General features: G+C 33.7%; 3 protein-coding genes across 3 annotated transcripts in view; all 3 read left to right on the top strand.

Moving 5' to 3' along the window:
- The first annotated feature begins 1810 nt into the window (after positions 1-1810).
- Positions 1811-3925, top strand: LOC134254602 (uncharacterized). Its single transcript, XM_062737130.1, has 6 exons — positions 1811-1895; positions 1984-2042; positions 2306-2421; positions 2843-3007; positions 3443-3489; positions 3785-3925. Exons 2-6 carry the CDS (start codon positions 1996-1998, stop codon positions 3863-3865), a joined length of 456 nt encoding a protein of 151 aa, XP_062593114.1. The 5' UTR covers positions 1811-1895; positions 1984-1995; the 3' UTR covers positions 3866-3925.
- A 5459-nt stretch (positions 3926-9384) lies between these two features.
- On the top strand, positions 9385-15489 carry LOC134254623 (mucin-16-like). Its single transcript, XM_062737161.1, has 2 exons — positions 9385-9480; positions 12370-15489. The coding sequence occupies exon 2, from the start codon at positions 12378-12380 to the stop codon at positions 15045-15047; it is 2670 nt and encodes an 889-aa protein (XP_062593145.1). The 5' UTR covers positions 9385-9480; positions 12370-12377; the 3' UTR covers positions 15048-15489.
- A 1738-nt stretch (positions 15490-17227) lies between these two features.
- The window catches only part of LOC134254577 (nucleoporin NUP188-like), a 35223-nt gene continuing 29776 nt past the window's right edge, over positions 17228-22674 (top strand). Inside the window, 9 exon segments of the mRNA XM_062737106.1 lie at positions 17228-17286; positions 17490-17547; positions 18451-18524; positions 19182-19263; positions 19374-19454; positions 19685-19822; positions 19964-20023; positions 20731-20799; positions 21288-21335. Coding sequence (XP_062593090.1) covers positions 17258-17286; positions 17490-17547; positions 18451-18524; positions 19182-19263; positions 19374-19454; positions 19685-19822; positions 19964-20023; positions 20731-20799; positions 21288-21335 — 639 coding nt within the window. The 5' untranslated portion in view covers positions 17228-17257.

Genomic DNA, 22674 nt, shown 5'->3' with positions numbered 1-22674 from the left:
ACGTCACATAGCAAGTCAAAGGTCAACACAAAAACGAGAAGCACGAAAGGTCAAAAACACATAATTCTTTTTGGTCGGGGTAGGGTTATTTTAGCTGAATCTAGTGACTGGGGTTGTCGGCTTTTATGGCGAGTGATCTCTTTGAATTTTTGTGATTATTTTTGTGCAATTTTTATTTGCTTTGGGGTTTTATATTTTATTTGGAAAGGTTTCTACATATGTAATAACTGGATTACTGATAACCATTTGCATATAATTTATATATATATATATATTAAAAATATTGATCACATAAAAAAGTATTGCATTCTTTTAAGAAAAATATTAATTTATTATTCTAATTTTTTGACATTTTATTTAATTAAAAGAACTTGCTTCAAGAGTTTATTGATTCCATGTGCCGTTGTAAGTCATGTTCTATTTGATGTTCTAATTAATGTACTCTCTATCGATCGTATACGAACTTGTTACGAAAATTTTAAAATAATACAATCCTATACCCCCTGCTCCATACCAACCCCTATGGAGAGACTTCTTAGTCAAAAATGATGATTTTCAGTGGCGGATCCAGAAGTCTTGAAAGGGAGGCCACCCGTTTGGGGTTTGGGTAGGGACCTATAACCATGCACACACACAAACACCCGCAATATGATTTATTAAATCTTATGTATATCATGGACACAAAGGGGAGGCCGGGCGACCCTCCCCCCTTCGAAATCCGCCAGTGTCAAAAATTAAGAAAAACACGGTTCATGGTACAGAAAACATCGCTAATAAAAAATAAGAAGAACAAGTGAAAAGTGCGCATAATTATTGAAAGAATTCTTTTAAGCGAGAGTGTGTGTGCATTGCTATACATGTACTTGTTTGTCATTGGACACAGGCCCGTAAAAAAGGAAAAGGGAGGATTTTTCGAAGTACATGTATAGCATTTCGCTATGGATTTTCCTTCAGATACTCGTTGCCCTTCCCCACCCCTTTCTTAATTTGTTTCGCTGCATGTAAGGTCGAGCAGTGGCAAATTTGGACACTGAGCAGTTTGTTGTTTTGGAACGTGGGACATGATAAAAATAGTTTTGCCTAAATCTTGTTGAACAATTTGATCGTTTGGACTTAGTGTTCCTGACAAACATTAGAATAAACCAAATGCTCCCTATTCAGTTCTGTGAGGTTTATCGTTCTTGTTCAGAACTATAGTATTGATGCATACAAATCTCACAGGCTATTGCGTAATTATAAGGTCATCAACTGCTTTAGTAGTTAGTATCACATCTGCGGTGCATTACATTTTTCTCTCTCTCTCTATCTCTCGTTGAAAATAAACATTCGCGCCGAAAAAAAGTACACTTTAACAGTCCACATAACACCGGGTATAAAGCCATCAAGTGATTTATTTCATTTACTTCAATACTTGAATGAACACCGATTTTTTTTAAATACAAGAGTAAATGATATAACTATTAAACCTATTTTATATATTCTCAAAAAATATAAAAAGAAAATTTACACAATTTTCATTTAAGTCATAATCCAATTCGCACGCGGATCTATAAACATTTTTTTCTTAAACGTGTAACTGTCCAATTCTCTCAACTTAAATCATGAGTGACACGTTTCAATAGGAAGGGTCTAAACTAGTATGTACTTTAAGAGGACACAAAAATTCCTTGGTCAAAATTTTGCTATATGTGTTCAAGTTGAACTAATTTCTCCTGCACTTTTTCTTGTGATAAGAAAATTTACGTCACCTTTTGTACAAGTAGAAGAGATGCATGTAAGAAAATTGCGAAAGTTGCTCTCCCAGATCATGCGCGTTGGGTCTGAAAGGTCAGAGATCACGACCTCGAGGAGATAAGGAAAAGATAGATTATAACTAAGTCGACTTATACTGAGCAGTAAGTACAGATAAAATTCACATTAAATCAAAGTCCTGACATCAAATTGTAGTAAATTATCCAATAATATTTTTTTAATTACATTCAGGTTTCTTCCAAAATGAACAAGTTTATTTTCTTCGCCTTTTTTGTGGGAAGCGTCACGTGGTAAGCTTTTCCTCTTTTTTATTTAGTTTTTTAAAAATATTTCTTTGAAAAAAAATATTATGCATTATTTTAAATTTTATGAACCTGCTTTATTTAGTGTTGTTCATTACTGCAAACATGTATGTCAATATGTTAACCTAAAATAAGAGATTACGCGGGTAAGTGATTTTTTGAATTATTTTTGTCTTCAAACTTATTAAAGCGTTTGAAAATATTTTAATTAAATAAACTTTTAATAAAGAATTGAAATTCATTTCACTCAGCCAAGACGATGGATCAACGCTCTTACACAATTTGTTCAATCAGATGGACCTTGATTTAGACGGCTTCTTATCCCTGTCTGAGGCACAGGCAGTTCTAACAACGATGGATGTGAACAGTAAGTTTACATAAAGCGGGGATATTCGCGAGCATCGAAAACAAGAAATCAAATAAAATCATCAATACTTATGTTAATTGCTTGTCGACATGTCACACATTATATGCATTTACAGGCACTTAATTTTCTGTCCCTCATGACATACAAAAAGGCCAAGAGATTGGCCCGAGCTATTTTTCAAATTTTGAGGCGGAAAGAACACAATGGATTTTTAATGGAATCAAAGTAACAAAATTTATCAATATACCTGGGTGCATTAAATTTTATCGTAAATGCTTTGATTTTGCATCGAAATAGCGTGTAAAACCCCAAATTTTGTTCATCTCTTTATCCAATAATTTCAGGACGAATTCTCGAATTTTGATCGGGAGGAGGGGAGATTTGACGCAAGGTCATTTTTTGATTTATTTTTTTTTTACAGAGGATATGATGGTCACAGAGAGGGAATTTTACGAGGGCCTGGTAACAGGGGCCCCCACACTGTGGAACTGTGCCAAGACATTTTTCGCTGCACTGGATGTTGACCACGTCCACCTTATAAAAGAAAAACACATCAGTACGATATTCAGTGACATGGACAGGAACGGTAAGCCGCTATAATCAGTACAATATTCAGTGACATGGACAGGAACGGTAAGCCAATATAATCAGTACAATATTCAGTGACATGGACAGGAACGGTAAGTCAATATAATTAGTGCAATATTCAGTGACATGGACAGGAACGGTAAGCCAATATAATCAGTACAATATTCAGTGACATGGACAGGAACGGTGACATAGACAGGAACGGTAAGTCAATATAATCAGTACAATATTCAGTGACATGGACAGGAACGCTAAGTCAATATAATCAGTACAATATTCAGTGACATGAACAGGAACAGTTAGCCATTATAATTTTCGGACTTGCCATTTATTGCTTTTATATTTTTTTTTAAATATCAAGCAACATTTTTAATTCTTATTTAATCATTCATTTTATTTGCTGTTGCATGCAAAAACATAATCTTTATTTCAGCCAATGGAGTTGTAAGTGAAGAAGAATTCACAGCATTCATTATTGATGTGAGTAGATCACTTTTGCCCAATAAATATTGTGTCTTGTTGAGTCAAGAAAGGAATAACTATTTAGAGATGCCAATCAATTTATATACTTATCATATTGTGACTCGAAAGCACGAGCCTTATTTCGTGGTAGATTTGATAAATTGTGCATGAAGTTGAAAAATACCTTTATTCAATGTAAAGTTGTTTTAAAAAACAACAGCTACATGTTTATTTTCTTTGTGTTTGACTGAAAATTCCTTTTCACGTGTTTATGCATAATTATACTTTGAAGTTTTTTTTTTGCCTTTTTCAGTTGGAACAGAACTGTCGTGTGAACGGACACATCAATGGAGCTAAAAGATTTGTACCTAAAGTAGACCAAAGGCGACGATAGATATATATGCATGCTTCCCATTAAAAAAATATTTACACCAGTCGTTTCGTTACTATATAAATGTGTTCATAATTATGCTCAAATTTCAATTTCAATTAACCAAAATGTAGGGGATTAAAGTATCTGTCAAAATATTTTTTGAAGAGCTATGTTGATATTCAAACTTGAATTTCAATCCAGTGTTTTCTAAGACGTCCGTGTCGATTTGTAGCTTAGGTTATTTATTTACTCTCAGACCATACAATGGTATATATTTACATTCAGTGTAATTTTCTGTATGAAATCCATTAGAAATCCATGACCTTCAGATATCTATAACACACGCGAAACCTTGTCACAGCGCGTTAGAATACACAGTATAGGAACTATATATGCATTTTCAATACTTTATGAACACCAAAATCATGAAAATGTACATTGTTTCACACAATTTAATTTTAAAAAATTATCCCTGTTTAATTAACGTAAAAATACAACAAATGTGCATTTTGAATTAATTTGTCACTTTTATTCCTCGCAATGTTCGTTATTTATCTTTACAACGTCACAAACGGCTCTTACGTCTATAAAGCGCACCAGTTTTGAAGAGCGCTAAATTCACATTAAAGATTACTAAAATAAACAATTATGAAGAGAATTATAAAATTAAAGAATGTAAATATAAGTATTGAATTAATATTTTGGGATGTCTTGGGTCCTAAAACACACCTGGCCGTGCCGACAAATTATCATACCGCGCTAACGCGCGATATTCAATTTGTCGGCACGGCCAAGTGTATCCCAAAATATGAATTCAATGCTTAAATGAGGTACAAGAACATATTTACATACATACAAAATACAAAGCCAAGCAGAATACAGTATCAATTAACTGAGAAAATATTACTGAAAGCAAGCCAATAGACTTTTTAGCAAACAAAAGACAGCTTTAACAGTGAGTCAACATTTGTGATAACATAATCTTAAATTCTCAAACTTTTAAGTATTCACATGAGAAAAATACTTCTTATCAATAAGTTTCACACCCGGTGTAATGACGAAAAATATGGACATTCCATTACATAAATTAATGAAATGAAATTCATTTAATTGTCTATTATTTGGACTGCAACGGATGAATGTAATAGTCGCAAAGTGAAACGAAAATTATTTTGTTTTGATAATACATGTAGGGCAAACTGACCATGGTTCGGACGGTTCTTGTTTTGCTTACAAGCAATAAGCTGTTGTTCCGAGTGACAGTGGTCTAGACTTGTACTATCAACTGGAAAGTGTTTTGGAACCTTTCGGGTTTTATCAATTGTCAATATATCACCAAAACACTGAATACCTCTGTTCCAACTAGAAGTTAAATTCATCAAGCGTTTTTTACCATGGTTCGAACGTATCTGACCAAGGTTCGGACATAATAATATACAGTAAACAAATGTTGTTGTATTTTTTTTTTCAATAACAGATATGCAATATTTACGGGCTCGTAGTAGCGATCTCGAGCCCCCCTCCCCCTCTAAAACATAACATTTTACCATTGAAATTTAAAATTATAGATATTCATTGAAAGTCTTTTCCCTTCTTTTGTTGTAGCATTGTTACATCGTAGTGTTTTGGTAATACATCTCGGCCTTTGATAAAATTTAAAAGTGAAAGAAAGTGTGACCCCCTTTCGAGTTCGGACCATTTTCTTTGGGGTCGTTCGTTTGCTTCATTTTTTTAATTTCATTTTCGTGTCAAAGTTTTATCAGATAAGTTGTTAATTTATTTTTCTGATTTCCCTCCCAAACCCTTCAAAATCGATAGTACGTGTCTGATTTCTTTCAAATACTACATATTATAGAGTCGCATGACATAATAAGAAACCTCCAATAAGATTTTAATCATATCTTTTCCATTCTTAAAAAAAATCTGTTGTTTTTTTTTTTTATTTTAAACTGTCCCTCTTTTTCTTTATCTCTCTTTCCTCTTTTTGTATTCTAGTTTGTCTTTATAAGTACCATTAATTACGTACGTGACAAAAGTTTTGTCATATTTGGACTTATGTCGCAGTTTCAATCTCAGTAAAAAATCATCACCGTAGTCAGCGGTATCAACTCTGATATCTGACAACTACGTGCTGCGAGAGCTTCAAGCAACTGACAATCGTTTGAGTTCGTCTGTAATTTGCAATGAAAACACACTGAAAAATCAATATTAAAAAATCCATTTCTATTGCTTGATCACCCCTCCCATTTTCTTCGACTTAACCTCAAATATGTCGAAGGTTTCCTCCAAAAAACGAGACTGAATTTGTGGAATTAAAAAAAATTAATTGTATTTAAATGTTATTGATTTCGCTAGTTCTTGCTCTCTCAATGCATATTTGAAAGGCCATGTTTCACTCGAAATAACCATTTGTTTCTGATACCACCGCATATTCCAGCAAAGCAAATAAAGTTTGGCTTTAGAAGATTTGATTCCTTTGTTTGCAAGTTCGTGTTAGCTTCAATCTTTTCGTCTTCAATGGAAAGCTTGGGCTTGGCATCGTCTCTTGCTAATTGTACTAAGAGGGATTCGTATAAGTTTATGTCTATACCATGTCCCATAACAAGGAAGCGTGTGTTACAAAGTGTTTAACCCCCCCTCCTCGATTATACACACGAGGTCCAAGGATTTTGTTTAATGACATGCTGAACACCCTTAAGAGCTGATTATTGTAAGGATAACCTTTATCCCTTTTGTTTTTTGTTTCCATAATAAAAGAAATCTTTTTTCTGTTTTTTTTTAAATTACAAGCAATGAATTTTAAATTATTTAGCTGCAGAACTGTAGCTCTCTGCTTGAGAAAATTCGGTCAGATGAAGCAGAGAGCTACAGATCCAAGCGTTGTAAAAACCTTCTATTTACGCCGACGATTTTTCGTCGACACTTTAGGTATTTATTTCGTGTGGTTCAAGTTTTCTCTGGCTTTTAGAATGATATCCTATAATAATTCATATATCTAACTCTTATATTTGATACTTTCTTTACCTTTTAACGGTCCAAACAGTCATGTATAATTTATAGTTTTGTAATGTCGGTTTAAAAGAGTTCCATTTCGACGTCCGTAACCACAAACACTCATTTGTTAGCGTTGAGAGGAAAGTAAATGATCATGAATTGAAGTTGAATGTATGCTTAGTTAATAGATACCATTTAAAATTATTTTCAAATCTGGAGAAAGTATAAAATACAAAAAAAGATAGGTAATTAAAAAATACCCATACTATGCTAGGATCTGTAGCTCTCTGCTTTATCTGTCCGAAATTTTCTCAAACAGAGAGCTACAGTTCTGCAGCTATAAATTATTATACTTCTGGGCTGTCAACAAGTTGTTCGAACTGAAATGCAATTTATTTTTGCTCGAGGTGTTTTCTTCAACTTTCCTCCGCCTTTTGCAGGTTGACCTTCAGTTCATTTTCGTTCTAAATAAAGAAATGACGAATGCACACGATGGAGATAAAATCTTTCCTCTGCATGTCAGTGCACGATCTTCATAAACTGCAATAGCATCAATGCATGTCTTTCTGATTATTGCCTTCATGATTTGAACAAATAATACACTAGTTATCTAGCACCCAAATACATGTAGTACATCTATACCGAGACCCTTAATCATGACGTTTTCCATTTTTTGTTCTAAACTAAGGATTATTATTTCATTGTATAATAATTTAATTCTATTTGTATTCTTGTCTCTCATTGGTTGATTTCCAAAAAGGAACGCATAACATTTTGTATAATCTGGTTTGGTATGGGGACACACCCCCTTGACAACCAGCTGAATCATCTGTATCCATCAATCCCCTCATTTCCAGTCCTTCGGATTCATGAAAAATTCCAGATTTAATGAATGTACCTTAAACTTCAAACAGTTGCTCGATCTTACCTCATGTAAACAAGCATCATGGTTGCAAGATCTATGTATCAGTTTTTACCTCCCCTTGCTTCCCATCACTTCCGTTACTACGGTTGTATTATTGCGCGGTAAATTTGAACTAATAAAAACAACACAATTTTACATCCCCAGTTGTTTAATTATTTTAAAATTAAATTATAAGGAATGACTCTAATTCTTGGCCAGATTATCGAGTATAATATGGTTTGGGTCAGTTTACGCTTTTTTATAATCCGCTTCGCGGATTATAAAGCGTAAACTGACCCAAACCATATTATACTCGATAATCTGGCCAAGAATTAGAGTCATTCCTTAAAGAAATCTACAATTACGAAGTCTATATGTATTAATTAAAGATGTAACCGGCATCGTTCATTCCTAAAACCAATCAAAAGTTCTTTGTGCTATATAGGGATTTGTTTTAAATGCTAGAAATAATAGTATTTATGATTAATGAATTGGTTTAAATTTCAATTTATTGAACACCATTTACATATAATCAATTGAATTAATTAATTTTATCATATCAAAAAATTGAAAAATGCATATAATAATATCATATATGTGTTTGAGGAGCCCATTCTCATTTTGATCGATTGAAAATACTATACTGTAGTACATGTATGTACATTTAAAATATATACATTTTTTTATAGTTACATGAAGTATGATTTTTAAAACCCAATATCATTATCCGTATGCTTTGAATATCAATCACGTAATTTATTCACACTCTGATTTTTTTAATTAAAGGCGATTTAAGTAGCTTGAACTTTGGTTTGCGCAATGTACGAATCATGGTCATCTGGTGTACGAACCTAGGTACATTTAATTTTCAGACTTCGAGGAAGATTTCACAACAAAATATAGAAAATAGCTTATACAATTTTTGACTAATAGGAATGATTTATCACTTAGAAACGCAAAAGAAATAAATCATACAGGTTTAATAAAGTAGAGTCTCATTCATTTGATTTTACTTGCAAGTGTTTGTTTACTTTTCCCTTAAACTGCTGACGTAAAACAAAGTACACATGCCCTAAAATCGTAGCGCCACCACCAAGTATTGAGTCACGTGACAAACACAGGGTCTTGACTAAATAAAAAATCCGATCGCTAAGATTGATATATTTCCGTATCATGCTAAAAACAGATTTATTTAACTGAAAAAAGTAACGGTAAAGTTGTCCGAACCTAGGTCAATTTTTCTGTCTGTCCGAACCATGGTCAGTTTGCCCTAATAGATACTGCAACAGTAACTTAACGTTAGAATTGATAAAGAAATTAGTCATGATTTGGAAATAATGTTTAACAAGTCTGCTGGGTTTGAAAGATGAAAATGAAAAGTTTTTTTTTAAATAATGAATTATGTTAATAAAATTGGTTTTCAAAATTAAAATAATATTTGCCCATTGTAAACACTAAAATTATGCTGAATTCATGAAACGCATTCATCGATTTACAGCATTCATTTGAAATAAATTTGATAAAGGCAAATATTAAAGATTACAAGCAAGCTTGTTTAGCATTTTTTTTTTCGAAATTGCGCGGGCTTTATCTATTGCGCATGATATCTCCCACGGGGCGTGGCTTACACATGTCATTCCCACATTGATCCAGTCAGACTAGCGTATATACTTGAGCATTGATCGACCTACATTTCTTGATGCTGGGATCTATTAGGATTAATAACTCATAACTATTGGTAGGTTTAACTTATTTTAATTATTGTGTATAACCGTTAGACATTTCATGTGTTGATATTCGATTATACAGGTATTTAAACAGTAAACAGACGGGGAATGACGCGCTGTAATATGTAGCTACTTGAAGGTATTTATTTGTCCGCCATTACACTGTTTTCGTCCTCATGTCAAGGGGGCGTGTCTCATGTCCATTGACGTGAATGTTAATTAGCTGGTAATGTGATATTGGATCTCGGTCACCGGTGTAATGGGAAATTAGAAGTGATATAATTATGAAGTATTTATAACGGTCAGATTTAGAAGTTTATTTTTATTTTTAATGTTGAGAAGATAAAAAATATAAGTAAGGTTTTCGATAGAGCAGTTATTTAATTTAGGTGTGTAACTGTGTATTATACATACACTGTACTTGAATGCGGTTCGAATATACTCGAATATATATGTTTTTACCGAAGTATCTAAGGTTAAAGTGTGAGCGTTGCATATGTTTAAATAAAATGTAGAATAGCCATTTGTTAAGTTCAAAACTTGTATAATATTTAGAAACACAGCTTAGCTGCTATGATGTTTACTTTTTCTTTGTGGTATTTTTTTTTAAACACTCTTTTATTTTTTTTTTAATTGAAAACAGTTTTCGGTACCATTTCTACGTTAAAATAATCCCGCGTTTCTCCGCTCGTAAAATACAAATTAATACCATTTGAGATTATATAGTTATAGACTCCTGAACTCATGCAAAGAATACAAAAATAGAAATTAAAAGAAAAACTCACTTTAATGTTGGGACTTATATTTAGAAATGTCAAATACTAGTATAAAAATAATACACCAGGAACAAGCCACATGATGCTCTAAATGACCCTGGTGAGTACATGCATGTGCTCAATGTGAGGTCTTTTTTGTTGATTTGTGTAGACAACTAATTATTTATAACATATTTACATGATTTAACTCTATCATAAAATTATTATAAGTATGTCATACTGCCAGTATATTAGATCCTACTTTTAAGGTATCGATTTTGTTTCATTACTAGTATGTTGACCTAGTTTGTGTCTGTACACCATCATGCGTCGTCAGATGTGCGTCACTTTGACGACGGTCAATGTAGTTCAATGTAATCCGAGCGAGACTCTTCTAGACAAAAAAAAATACAAACATCTCTTTCGGAAGAGAGATCAGTACAAAATTTTAAGATTATTTCAGTCGGTAGAGCACGCTCTGTGATTGGAGGGCGTTGTTGCAATCAGCGGCTGCGTATGTCCTACAATAAGTCGATAAATATTGGTTGCAATATTACTGTTCCCTCGCTAAACTCTGGACCTGAGAGCCACCGAGTAAAGGTCTAGGAAAATGTTAGAACGGGACGCAAAACAACATTTAATATTTCCACCAAAAGAATCAACAAATAATTTTGTGAATTTATCTGGTTCGGGGTCACAAGCAATCGTTTCGGAAATAATTTTTTAACCCATAGTATATACTAGTATATACTTTGGGTTAAAACATTATTTCCGAAACAAGTGCCTGTGTCCGGGGTGTCAACAGCAAAGGTGAACGAACTCTGAACATTTTGAACACATATTTATATAAACAATTTTCTTTTCCTTGCTTTTGAAATCTGAATTTCATACTAGTCTTGCTTTAACAGGTATTTTAATGAGATTAATCTGGTCAGAAGTTTAATAGAATTTATCTCGTGGTAAACATGTTTAGACTCAAATCAATTCCAAAATCAGTTTTTAGTTCTACTAGTCAGAGACCAGAAGAGCTTATGCTACAGTAATGCGTCCGTCGCCCGTCCGTCTGTCTGTAAACAATTTTTCAAAATGTTACTCCTCCTACAGTTTTGGTCTGATTCCAATATAACTTGGCAAACAAAAAGACTAACTAACACTAAGATACGCAATTCCGAAAAATATGTTTTTTGGTTTTGATGACTGGTGTTGCCGTGGTTACTAAAATTAGAAATTTTTGTGAAATATTTTTAAAATGCAACACCTCCTACAAATTTGGTCTGATTTCAATATAATCTGGCACACAAGTAGACTACACTATTAAAGATACATAATTCTGTATATCGATTTTTGATTTCGTTGAATGGTGTTACCGTGGTTACTAAAAATAGATTTATTTGGTGAAATACTTTTAAAATGCTACACCTCCTACAGTTTTGGTCTGCTTTCAATATAACTTGGCACACAAGTAGACTACACTAAGATACATAATTATCAGTTTGATGTAGCGATCTATGTGGGCGGATCAAAGGACTTGATTTGAATCAGATTGCTTATTTTGTTTCATCTACTTGTTTGTCAATAACGTCTTAGTAAGAGTGGGTTTTAAATAATTATATAGTTAACATTTAAAAAGAGAAAAAATATCCTCAAAATTCTGCTCTTTCCTTGTATATAAATTAGCAAATAGTTTACAGTACCGTTTCCAAATCTGTGAACAACGTGTGTTGTTCACGTTGGTCAGGTGTTATGAAAGATGGTCCTATAGTGAAATTACATTTAAGTATTTTCATCGATCCGTACTCCCGGGTATTTAGCAGAAAAAACTAAGTTCATGGTATTGATGCATGCACAAGAGTGCATTTCCAAAATTGTAAAATTTGAGAGGGGGTGTGCTATTGATCATAAATAGTTAAAATCATAAAATATTTCTTTAAATTGAATTTATGCATAATTCGAAAATTATCTCAGAAAAAATTGTTACTAGTTGATAAAAATATAAAAACAAACAAACAAAACAACAACAAACAACCATTGCATGACTTTTCTTCTAAATTAAAGTGTAAATAAGCGTTCTCTGTAAAATCAACGCCAATTTCTGTGTTAATTATCATTTCCTTTCTTCATGCAGCTTATTTTCTTTTTTTACAGAAATAGAAATGAGCGAAAGAAAGCCCCTCATTGATGAAAAGTTTGTCGTTAAATTCCAACACTTTTTCCAGAGAACATGGAGGCAAAACGAGCAATTGATTCAATCTACGAAATATAACCGGTGCAAGCGATGCAGTGTATTGCTTTTAAACATAGACTCTTTACTGGAAACTGAAACAATATCACTCAAGGCCTTGGAGAGACAGTACAAGATTTGCAAAAATAAATGTCGAAAGCGGGGAATAAAAACGAAAAGACAAAATGTTAAGCATTCACCAGCATCAAGGCCAGGAAGCAAAGGCACTACGTCATCGGGGGTCGAAGTGTCCGCGGTGGTGATTAAACAAGAACCACTGTCTCCGTTATCTAGTCCCCACGAAACTGTAAATGTAGCCACGGGGGCTTTATCTGAATTACCTGGCAGCGATGGAACCACAGATCCACCTAGTGACAAACAGCATCCCCATGAAAACCCTGTGGTAGAATTCAAGGTAGAGTTAGTAGATCCAGCGTACGAAGAACATGCGAGCAAAAGAACGAGCGTGAACAAGGAGGGCACAGACACGAAGATACGGGGGGTAAATAAAGAGTTCCGAATAAAAGCACAACCGCCATGTACGGCGACAAACGATGTCTTTGACACAAAGGCAACGGACTTGTTGCGACAAGCAATAGCAAAAACGGCCATTGTAGAGCCAACAGTTTTTACAAGACATTTTAGTACTAATACAGTCACAGCATCAACTCCCGTGCTGCAGAACGTTCAATCAAATATGCAAACTTCTGTTACCTCATCAGTGACGTCTGTTTCTACTCAATCTTCCACCTGGAATGGAAAAAACTTGCCCAGTTTGAAAAATGTAAATGCTAGTAAGCCAGTTAAACAAGCTAAGAAATCTTCCAAAGAAACGACCAAGATTCCTATTTCCAAAATCTCGACTCCGTCAACGACATCATCGCCATCCGTTGCCTCAGTATCTTCAAAAGAGATGAGCATCCTTCAATTAATGAACGGACAGTTGGTTTTAGTACCGACAGACACCATGAAGAACCTTTGTACTAAGTTCCCGTCACTTATGACCCCGACAGATGCTTCCCAAAACCTTGTTAACTTACCTTCAGTTGTTCCGTCATCAGGGGTTGCTGGTACTCTGCCCATCATTTCTACCGTACCCCAACCGACGTTATCAATCCTCCCTCCAACTGGTCCAAACTTAATCACACCGCCAGTAGCTCCCCAGTTACTTAACATACCTGGACAAACTAACTCAAATCTACAAAGCTTTGGTAATCAACTTGTAATGATGCCACAAACAGGTAACACTAATCCAACATTGCTCCTGCAACCCGGTGGTAACCAGCCCACTAATCTGTTTACCATGCCAAATCTTCCTTCTGTTCAAACGCCAAATGTCCCTGTCGTACAGCAGATTGCAGCACCATTCATTCCTGCGTTGCCTACAATGCAGCCTTCAAATGAAAATAAAAAATCAGAAAATTTATCAGACACAAAAGCTGTGACCAAGACATCATTTTTACGATTAGCCGATGGACAGTTGGTCCCCATTGTTTCCAATCCATCCAGTTTTTCTCAGACTATGTCCACATCATCGTCAGTGATGTCCAAAGACATTCCGAAATTATCTTTAGCTCCTAATATTGCTTCAGCAATTCCTTGTATTGCACAATCGAATGGAAGTCCACAATTACAGTATCTTGTACCAGCAGTGCCGATTCCGGAAAAATCCTCGCCTAACGTAATGCAGTCTATCCCTCCAACTACTATTAATCCATCTATGAATGAAAAAACGACACAAGGCACGACTCAGTTTATACAGTTCTCTGACGGTACACTTATCCCTATTGCCAGCACGACAGGGCAAAATCAACTTCCTTTTCAGAACAATCTTCTTGTCGGTTCCGCCAATGAAAAATCAAATAAGAAAAGTTTGACAGAGAAACAAAACCATGTTCCTAGTCCAATTCCTGTAACTGTAAGTGATCTTTTAAAGAACAGACCTAATCCCAGTAATGTCCCACAACAGATACAGTCACAAAACCTACCGAACAATGGGATTTCTACGTTTTTCGTTATGGATGGATGTATCAATAATTCATCTGGAGCAAATTTCCAATTCCACAACAGTGTTTATATACCGACGTCTAAAGAATCGGATGTGAAAACCCCCGACACCGCCGCTAAGAAACAACAACCAGTAATTCTCCAGTCCAACAGGCCGAAGCAGTGGTCAGAGAATGTGGGATACAATCGACCAACCCAGTCAAGGTATACCAAAAAATTGAATAATATCATTAATACTGGTGCTCCAAAGATTAAAATCGCCCCTAACGTACTTCCTGTGGCTAACCCCCCTCAGAGCAGTAAGTCAACGGGAAGAGGAAATTCTCAACGGGCACCTTGTAAACCGTCCAAGAGAAAGCCGGTTAATGTAGTCAGGGAGGAGTTTGATGTTAACAGTAAGAAAAGACCCAGAACTTACTTTACCCAAGAAGTCATTGATGTGGACGAAGAGCCGGACACTCCACCACTGGACGAGGATGGGCGACCTAAATTTATGTTTATGAGGAATGTGAAACAACCAGACTATCGGCCTGTGCTTCTTGATTCTACGATAGAGGAAAAGGGGTTACGTATTCCTGACAATATGCTTCTCTGAGATCGGTTTGGTGGCTATTAAGATCCAACATGCACGCCCAGTGCTAAAAAACGTTTTTTAAACGTCCTTTTTCATCATTTTGAATACATGGATAGTGAACAATTTAAGTTGATTTAAACTTATTACATCGTTGTAGTTTTTTCTTGCATCAATTTCAATTAATTATAGTCTGTGAAGTATTTTATTTTTTTTTATAATATTCATAATACTTTTGTAGTATTTTGAGAAAATTTGTGTTCACTGTAGTGCTTAGAGAAGCAGTTTGAGTTACCGGGTATTTTGCTAATTTTATATATCTTATGCCTTATTTGATGATTTTCTTTTATGGTTGTTAATATTGTCATTTTTTATAAGATGTCAAAATCTATTGCTACAAAAAAGGCGCCTACATTATAGTGCTTAAAATTTTCAACATCTGATTGAAATTATAACAAAATTATAAGAGTTGTTCCTCTTTTTTTGTGTATTTCAAAATATGCCGACTGTTTTCCTGTTAAATTTAGAATGAAAGAAATCAATATTTTATCTTGTATAACAGAATTATACAATAAAATATCGTTTAGCTGCTCGGATGCATGAAAATTCAGTTTTGCAAGTTTTCATTTTTTTTAAGTTGCCTCGTAATGACCACGTTACTTTATTTTTTCCCATTTCGGTAATAAGCTCAATGAAATGGTCAAGATATTCCCTATTAATAGCGCTAAATGAATTGACGAAGAGAATGGTGGAAATTCATTTCTTCAGAAAAAATGGAAGCCTTTAGAGCTACAATCTCATCAGAGACTTGTTTTAGCATGCCTGATATGAAAGCTCCAATGAGCAATTCACACTACCTTTTTATTGGCCTCTAGGTCAAGAATCACTATAATACGAGAAAAGACCTTCATAATACCAAGGTCCCTCTTGCAAACTCTTTTTAAAAAAAGCGGACTGAAAACAGCAAGGAAAGCTATTGTTCATTTGTTCCCGGTCTAGGACTGGGAACAAATTATAAAGCAGACTTTATATAGTAGGTACACTGTAGATAAGTTTTTTTAAAGATAAAAATAGCTTGTCGTATTCGAAAGAGGTTTTCTCATTGTTTGAATTGGTTTATAATTTGCCATGCATGCCGTGTGCAATATGTAACTACAAGCCCGAAATTTAAAAAGCCATGTAGAAGAGGAAGATCATAAAGCTCAGGCAGAGTTTGAAAAAGGAAATACGTGTATATTTTTGGCGGAATCCGAGCAAAAAATTCCCATCACTTATAGAACAATGATAATAGACTGAAGCTATAAAATGTTTCATATACATATAATTTTCCAAACAAATTACAATTTTATTTGTTTTTAAATTATCCTTCCTATTTAAATACAGGATTGAGCAAGAAATCTTTAAAAAGTGTTTATGTTTCTCTTTTAGTAAATGAAAAAATGAGTATTTATGTCATTTTGGTAGGATCGTCTTAAGATAATTTTTTCATTAAAAAGAAAACACTTCACTTATTGAAAATGAAACAAGCATAGCATGATTGTCTACAGAATCGTTAATGTCAAGAAAAAAAAAAAAGATAATGTCGACCTTACCTCACCATTGATTGATTGATTGTATACTGTTTAACGTCCCTCTCCAGAATATTTCATTGATAGGCAAATTTAGGCCTATGCTCGACACTTACGGCCTTTGAATAGGGAGGGATCTTTATCGTGCCACACCTGCTGTGACAAGGGGCCTCAGTTTATACGGTCTCATCCGAAGGACCGCCCATTTAGTCGCCTTTTACGACAAGCAAGGGGGTGCTGAGGACCCATTCTAACCCGGATCCCCAGGGGCTCTTCTTAAATGAAACAGTCTAACTAATCAAATTTACACCATTAGTTAGCGAAAGCGTCTTCTTAAATCTAAATAAAAATCATTTATATTTTTAATACAAGACATGAGAGGAGAATCCCTCCCAAAGATGGAAAAGATACATGTGAAAAAAATATATATAAATTGTCTATTCCAGATTTTTTTCTCTCAAATTATTGCACTATACTTAAATATGACCAAAATGGGTTTTTACTTTTGTTTTCACCTTATATGTTCTTGGGCACGGTAGAAATATTTAACAATAAGGGAAGGCAAGGATTGAAAGGAAAAGCGAACAAATACAACACGACAGTCATCGAGGACGAATTGTTATGGGTACAACTTAACCCGCTCTCACTTTCATTTTCAAAAAGGGAATGGAGGGAGTTTCAGATACCCCGAGCAGGTAAAGTGACAAATCATAATAAATCTAGACTTTTTGATGAAGTTTTCTATTGGTGATTATTCATAGATTGAATAGCTTTGTTCCTGATAAAACAAACACAAGATCTGGAAAAAATAACCTTGGTGAAAACATCATTATACAAATATCCATCCATGATCTTACCACCGGGTATTTCATTATAAACATACTTTTCTTCATTGTAGCTTTGGCAATCGTTCTCTTTGTCAGCTTATCAATGGAACTGGTGTACTCAGACCACAAGTACGTATGCTTCACCTTTTCTAATTTATGATTTTTTGGTGCTCACCAAAGGTAAAGATTGCTGATATGTTAATGTTTACATCGAAGCAATCTAATTAAAATTAGACTTGTATTTTAGCTCTTTTTCTATTGAAGTGTTTAGAAGAGGAGCGCAAATACAAATCTGAAATTTAATTATATCATGTTAGATTGACGTCAAAGATTTATATCGATGAAGTTCTCTCTTTGACCATGTTGACTGGAAAAGGTCAGGGGAACACTTTTCATATTTTGTCTCAAGTATGACTTGACTATTTCTCTCTAAATCTATTGAGTAAAGTTGGAACCAATATCTTGGTTATGAAATGATATATTGGGTTCAAGTGAACCTAGTTACAAGTAGGTCAAAATGAATGAACATGTCAAAAAGGTTTGCTAGGTAGTTATTTTTTTATGCTACTTTAAGTTTATTTATATTCTTAGATATTGTACCAGAGTGCTCTAATTTGTTAAATTGCAACTAATAAAAATTTGGAAGTATTCAAAATGTTTTGAGGGCTGTTTTGAGACACAGTTGTTGTCTCTTGAGTTGTTCTATAGGTTCTATTCTATGGTGGTTTCTTTGTCTGGTTGTTCATTTTTTATATTTTTTTTAAAACCAAGAATAGCAAATTATGTGTAAAAGAACATTAAAAAAAAATTAAATATGAATATAATTATTCAGCATTTTTAGTTCTCCTTTAATGTGTTCGTTTTGCATAAAATTATTTTGTTATTCAAGAGTAAAATATACTCTTTTGTATATAGATTTGTATCAATTATGGTTTTCTTTTTTTTTTTTTTCTTTTTTTGTAAAAAAAATATTATCAGTCTTCAGTTTGGTAAATATGCTACATTGTTTAAATGAATACCTTTTGTTTACAGCAACTTGTAGAAAATGAGCTCAAGAGAAACAAAAAGAAGATCATAGCTGGTCTTGGTGCTTACAAAAAGCCAAGGTAAGGCCAAAAAAATAATAGTCTTGTTTCCTGCTACCAGCCTGAAAAAAATAGGGTAGGTAGGTAAGAAAATTATTTTATTTTTTTTAATTTATTTTATTTTTTCCCAATGGTATTTGTTGGATATGAACTATTTTAAAACCAAATTAAACATGTCATAGGTCAATATTATTGTTTAAAATAATATGAGTGTTTTATGGAAGTCAATATTTAAAACTTATATTTCATGAAATACCACATGAATATATGTTTTTTTTTTCACTTTTGGATCATGAAATTTCCTATTTTACCCCTAAAACTAAATAAAAACTTTAGGATCGGGTGCAAAAAAGAAGGGTCGGTCGGGTAGCAGGAAACAAGACTATTTTTATTTTTGGCCTAAGTACATGTACTGGTATGTTTGAAGTCTAGTCATTCATTACTTTAGGATCAGTGGTAGTAATTAGAATAGAACCTGACTTTTATATCTTTAAAGCTGTGTTCTGAAACCAGTGGTTTAATTAAATAAGAGGGATTCGTAGTTGATTGAACGGTTTGATTATTGTTTGAACCATTGAAATCTGATAAGAGAAAAATGAAACATTTCAGACTGTTCATTTTAGACAAAGGTAATAAGGATTAAAAAAAAATGAAATGTACATATTAAATATATTTCAGATGTGTCCAGGGAGACCTCATAAAACAGAAGAAGTTGAAAAAAGTTACAGAGGACTTCATTCTGAAAATCAGTTCCTTTCTGGTAAATTCAAGTTAACTGAATATCTATTTTATCTCTTGATGTGGGTTGATTTTTTTTAAATAATGAAAATTTATGCATATACATGTACATGCACATTCTATATTTTACAGGGATTGGATGAATTAGAGACCTATGAACTTTTCACCTCCTTTCTGGCCAATGATTACAGAGGTTCTAAAAAAGAGTTACAGGTTTGTTAGCAGTGTAGAATTTTTTTTTTACCCTTAATTAAGATTTTCAAAATTATTGTAAATCTAATTCTTGTATGGATTTCATAAGTACATGTATTTGTTGCAAGCATATTTAATTATTTACACCATTATAATTGCAGTATAAATTATGAAATAATTATCTGGCACATGTACACTCTAGCATTCAGAAAAAGGAAAGATTTTCATGTGTTTAACATTTATACTTGCAGCATGTGTTGAGAAATGAACGACTGGCCCACGCCCTGGCTTACAAAGTTCGAGATTACTACTACAATGAAAGGCTGTATCTGCTACAGAGCATTAAAGTCATTGTCAACTCCTGGCAGAATAACAAGCATCCATTCCAGGTACTGTTTATTATATATTGTTTATGAATAACAAACACCCATCTCAGGTGTATATTGTACGTAAATTTCATCTGTTTGCTGCTTGTAATTTGACCTACTGTACATTATGATTCATTAAATGTGATATGCTTATTGATACAGAAAGAATTCGAGACCTTTATGAGGAGTACGGAAGTCATCAGTGGTGGCCTTCAGAATATGGTAAGTTAGACATCAATGGAGGATCAAGTTCCATATTTTTATTTCAGTTTTGTTTAGCTTAGGTTACAGTTTAGTATCTGGATCTCACACATTGATATCTTGAATCTCATCTCATGGATAGGTCAAATGGATATCATGGATAGGCCAAATAAACTGGAAGTTCCAAGCACTTTTCTTTTTGTATTTTACCCTCATTGTCCCTAATTCTCAGATATCCTGAGATTATTTTACGTCTGATCTAATTTGAGATTATGAGGTTTTACTACCGTATAAGTGGAAATTTTAGCGACACGTAAATTTAGCGATTTCTACATAAGAACTGGTATTTTATTTTTAGCGAGACATAATTTTTAGCAATTTTAAAATGTTAACTAAAGAAGCTATTACATATAATATGCAATTAATTTTTAGCAATATTCAATTTTAGCGATGTCAGCATCCTCGTTAATAATGCCAAAATTAAATCCTTGCTAAGAATTCTACTTATACAGTATATTACAGTAAAACTTGTTAAGAACGAACATGGATAGTGCGAATTCACGGATATCGTTAAGTTATCTTGGATCCCCAACTACACAAATTTAACGAATTCCTTATACGGGTATAATGAATTACTTTAATAGCGAAGTTATTTCACTGGTCCCAGTGACTTCTTTATAACCAAGTTTTACTGTAGTAATATTGAAGATATCATTTCTTTTTTTCAGCTTGTGGAAACTTTTCAACAGGTATCAGAAGCACCATATCCCACCTGGGAAACCAATAGCATCTTAATGGTAAGATTTATATTAAGTTTCTATCCCCCTCCCCTTCCATTCATTTCAATCTTCCCCTTCCTGAAAAAATTCAAAAGTTTTGGGATATTTTATTTGAATCTATTAGGATGGTTGTCACATGTTACTTTCTTGGTAATTTTTCCTCTCAAGGAGTACCATGTTCTCATCTTGATACTCTACGTAATCTAAGGAGGTGATTCGGTAGGTACCTGTGTGTATTGAATGACTTTGCCCTGAGTTGAGAGACAGATACAGGAAACATTACTTTCATGCATTTACTTTTGAAAGTTATAAAAAAGGGTAACTTTATATACTTTCATTAGTAATTTTTTCACAAACATATTTGGATAGTGAACAAAATCATGAGATTGAGGGTGCAGTTGAAATTGTAGGAGGTTGTCAGAATGTAAAAGGAAATATACCAGTATTTTGTATTATTTTGTGCTTAAAAGAGCAGTGTGCTTGCATCCTCATTTGTTATTTTACAGAATGATAGACAAGTGTACTTGTGGGCACAAGAAAATCTCAGAGAACAGGTAAAGGATTATTATTATTATGTACATTACTTATACTACGAGGGGTTATCAAAAAGTTCGTGGACTGATGCTATAAAATAAGTACTATGTAGTCTGTGCTTTCAAAATTTATATGGAACATAAAACAACAAAAAATAAAGAAATTTTGAAAATTTTAGCCTGATACGTTCATTATTTGCCAAATTATTACAAAATATAAACTACATTATATGACCACCCGGCGCTGTCGTCGTTTATTTTATGACGTCCGATTATAAATTGGTAACCTGAGCTAAAGATTTGAGCTTTTAAGTTACATTTTGTCCAATTCCGTTGGAGTATTTTATTTTCACATTTTCGATTTTTCTCAAGAACCGCTGGGCCAATTTCAACCAAACTTGCCAAAAGTATCCTTGGGTGAAGGGGATTCAAATTTGTTCAAATGAAGGGCCAGGCCCTCATTCAAGTAATTGGGAATTAATGAAAATTTGGTGGCGTATTTTAAAAATCTTCGTCTCAAGAACCACTGTGCCAGGAAAGCTGAAACTTTTCTGGTGAAACAATTCAGGTAGTGTATCATTTATACTTTTAGGATAGCGGGGCCAAAATGGCCAAGTGTCAAAGTTTTACATAGAAATATATAGGAAAATCTTTTAAAATCTTCTTCCGTATAATTCATGCATATTTTTATGGAAGCATGCTCAGGTAGTGTAGATTCAAGTTTGTTAATTCATGACCCCCGGGGGTAGGGCGGGGCCAAAATGCTTTTACATAGAAATATATAGGAAAATTCTTTAAAAATCTTCTTCTCAAGAATGACAAAGCCATAATTCATCATATTCATATGGAAGCATGCTCAGGTAGTGTAGATTCAAATTTGTTTCATGACCCCCGGGGGTAGGGCGGGGCCAAAATGGCCGACCAAAGTTTTACATAGAAATATATAGGAAAATTCTTTAAAAATCTTCTTCTCAAGAATGACAAAGCCAAAAATATTTATATGGAAGCATGCTCAGGTAGTGTAGATTCAAGTTTGTTCAAAAATAACCCCCGGGGGTAGGGCATGGCAAAAAAGTTTTACATGTATATAGTATTCTTTAAAAATCTTCTTCTCAAGAATGTCAAAGCCATAATTCATCTTATTTATATCATTCTCATAGTGTAGATTCAAGTTTGTTCAAATCATGACCCCCGGGGGTAAGGCGGGGCCAAAATGGCCGACCAAAGTTTTACATAGAAATATATATAGGAAAATTCTTTAAAAATCTTCTTCTCAAGAATGACAAAGCCATAATTCATCATATTCATATGGAAGCATGCTCAGGTAGTGTAGATTCAAGTTTGTTCAAATCATGACCCT

This window comes from Saccostrea cucullata, unplaced genomic scaffold (genome assembly GCF_032062105.1).
Source record: "Saccostrea cucullata isolate Sc308-1 unplaced genomic scaffold, CSIRO_AGI_Scuc_v1 ctg354, whole genome shotgun sequence".
In the NCBI taxonomy this organism is placed as follows: domain Eukaryota; kingdom Metazoa; phylum Mollusca; class Bivalvia; order Ostreida; family Ostreidae; genus Saccostrea; species Saccostrea cuccullata.
The sequence above is the reverse complement of the archived record's forward strand: the minus strand, read 5'-3'. Positions and strand labels throughout refer to the sequence as shown.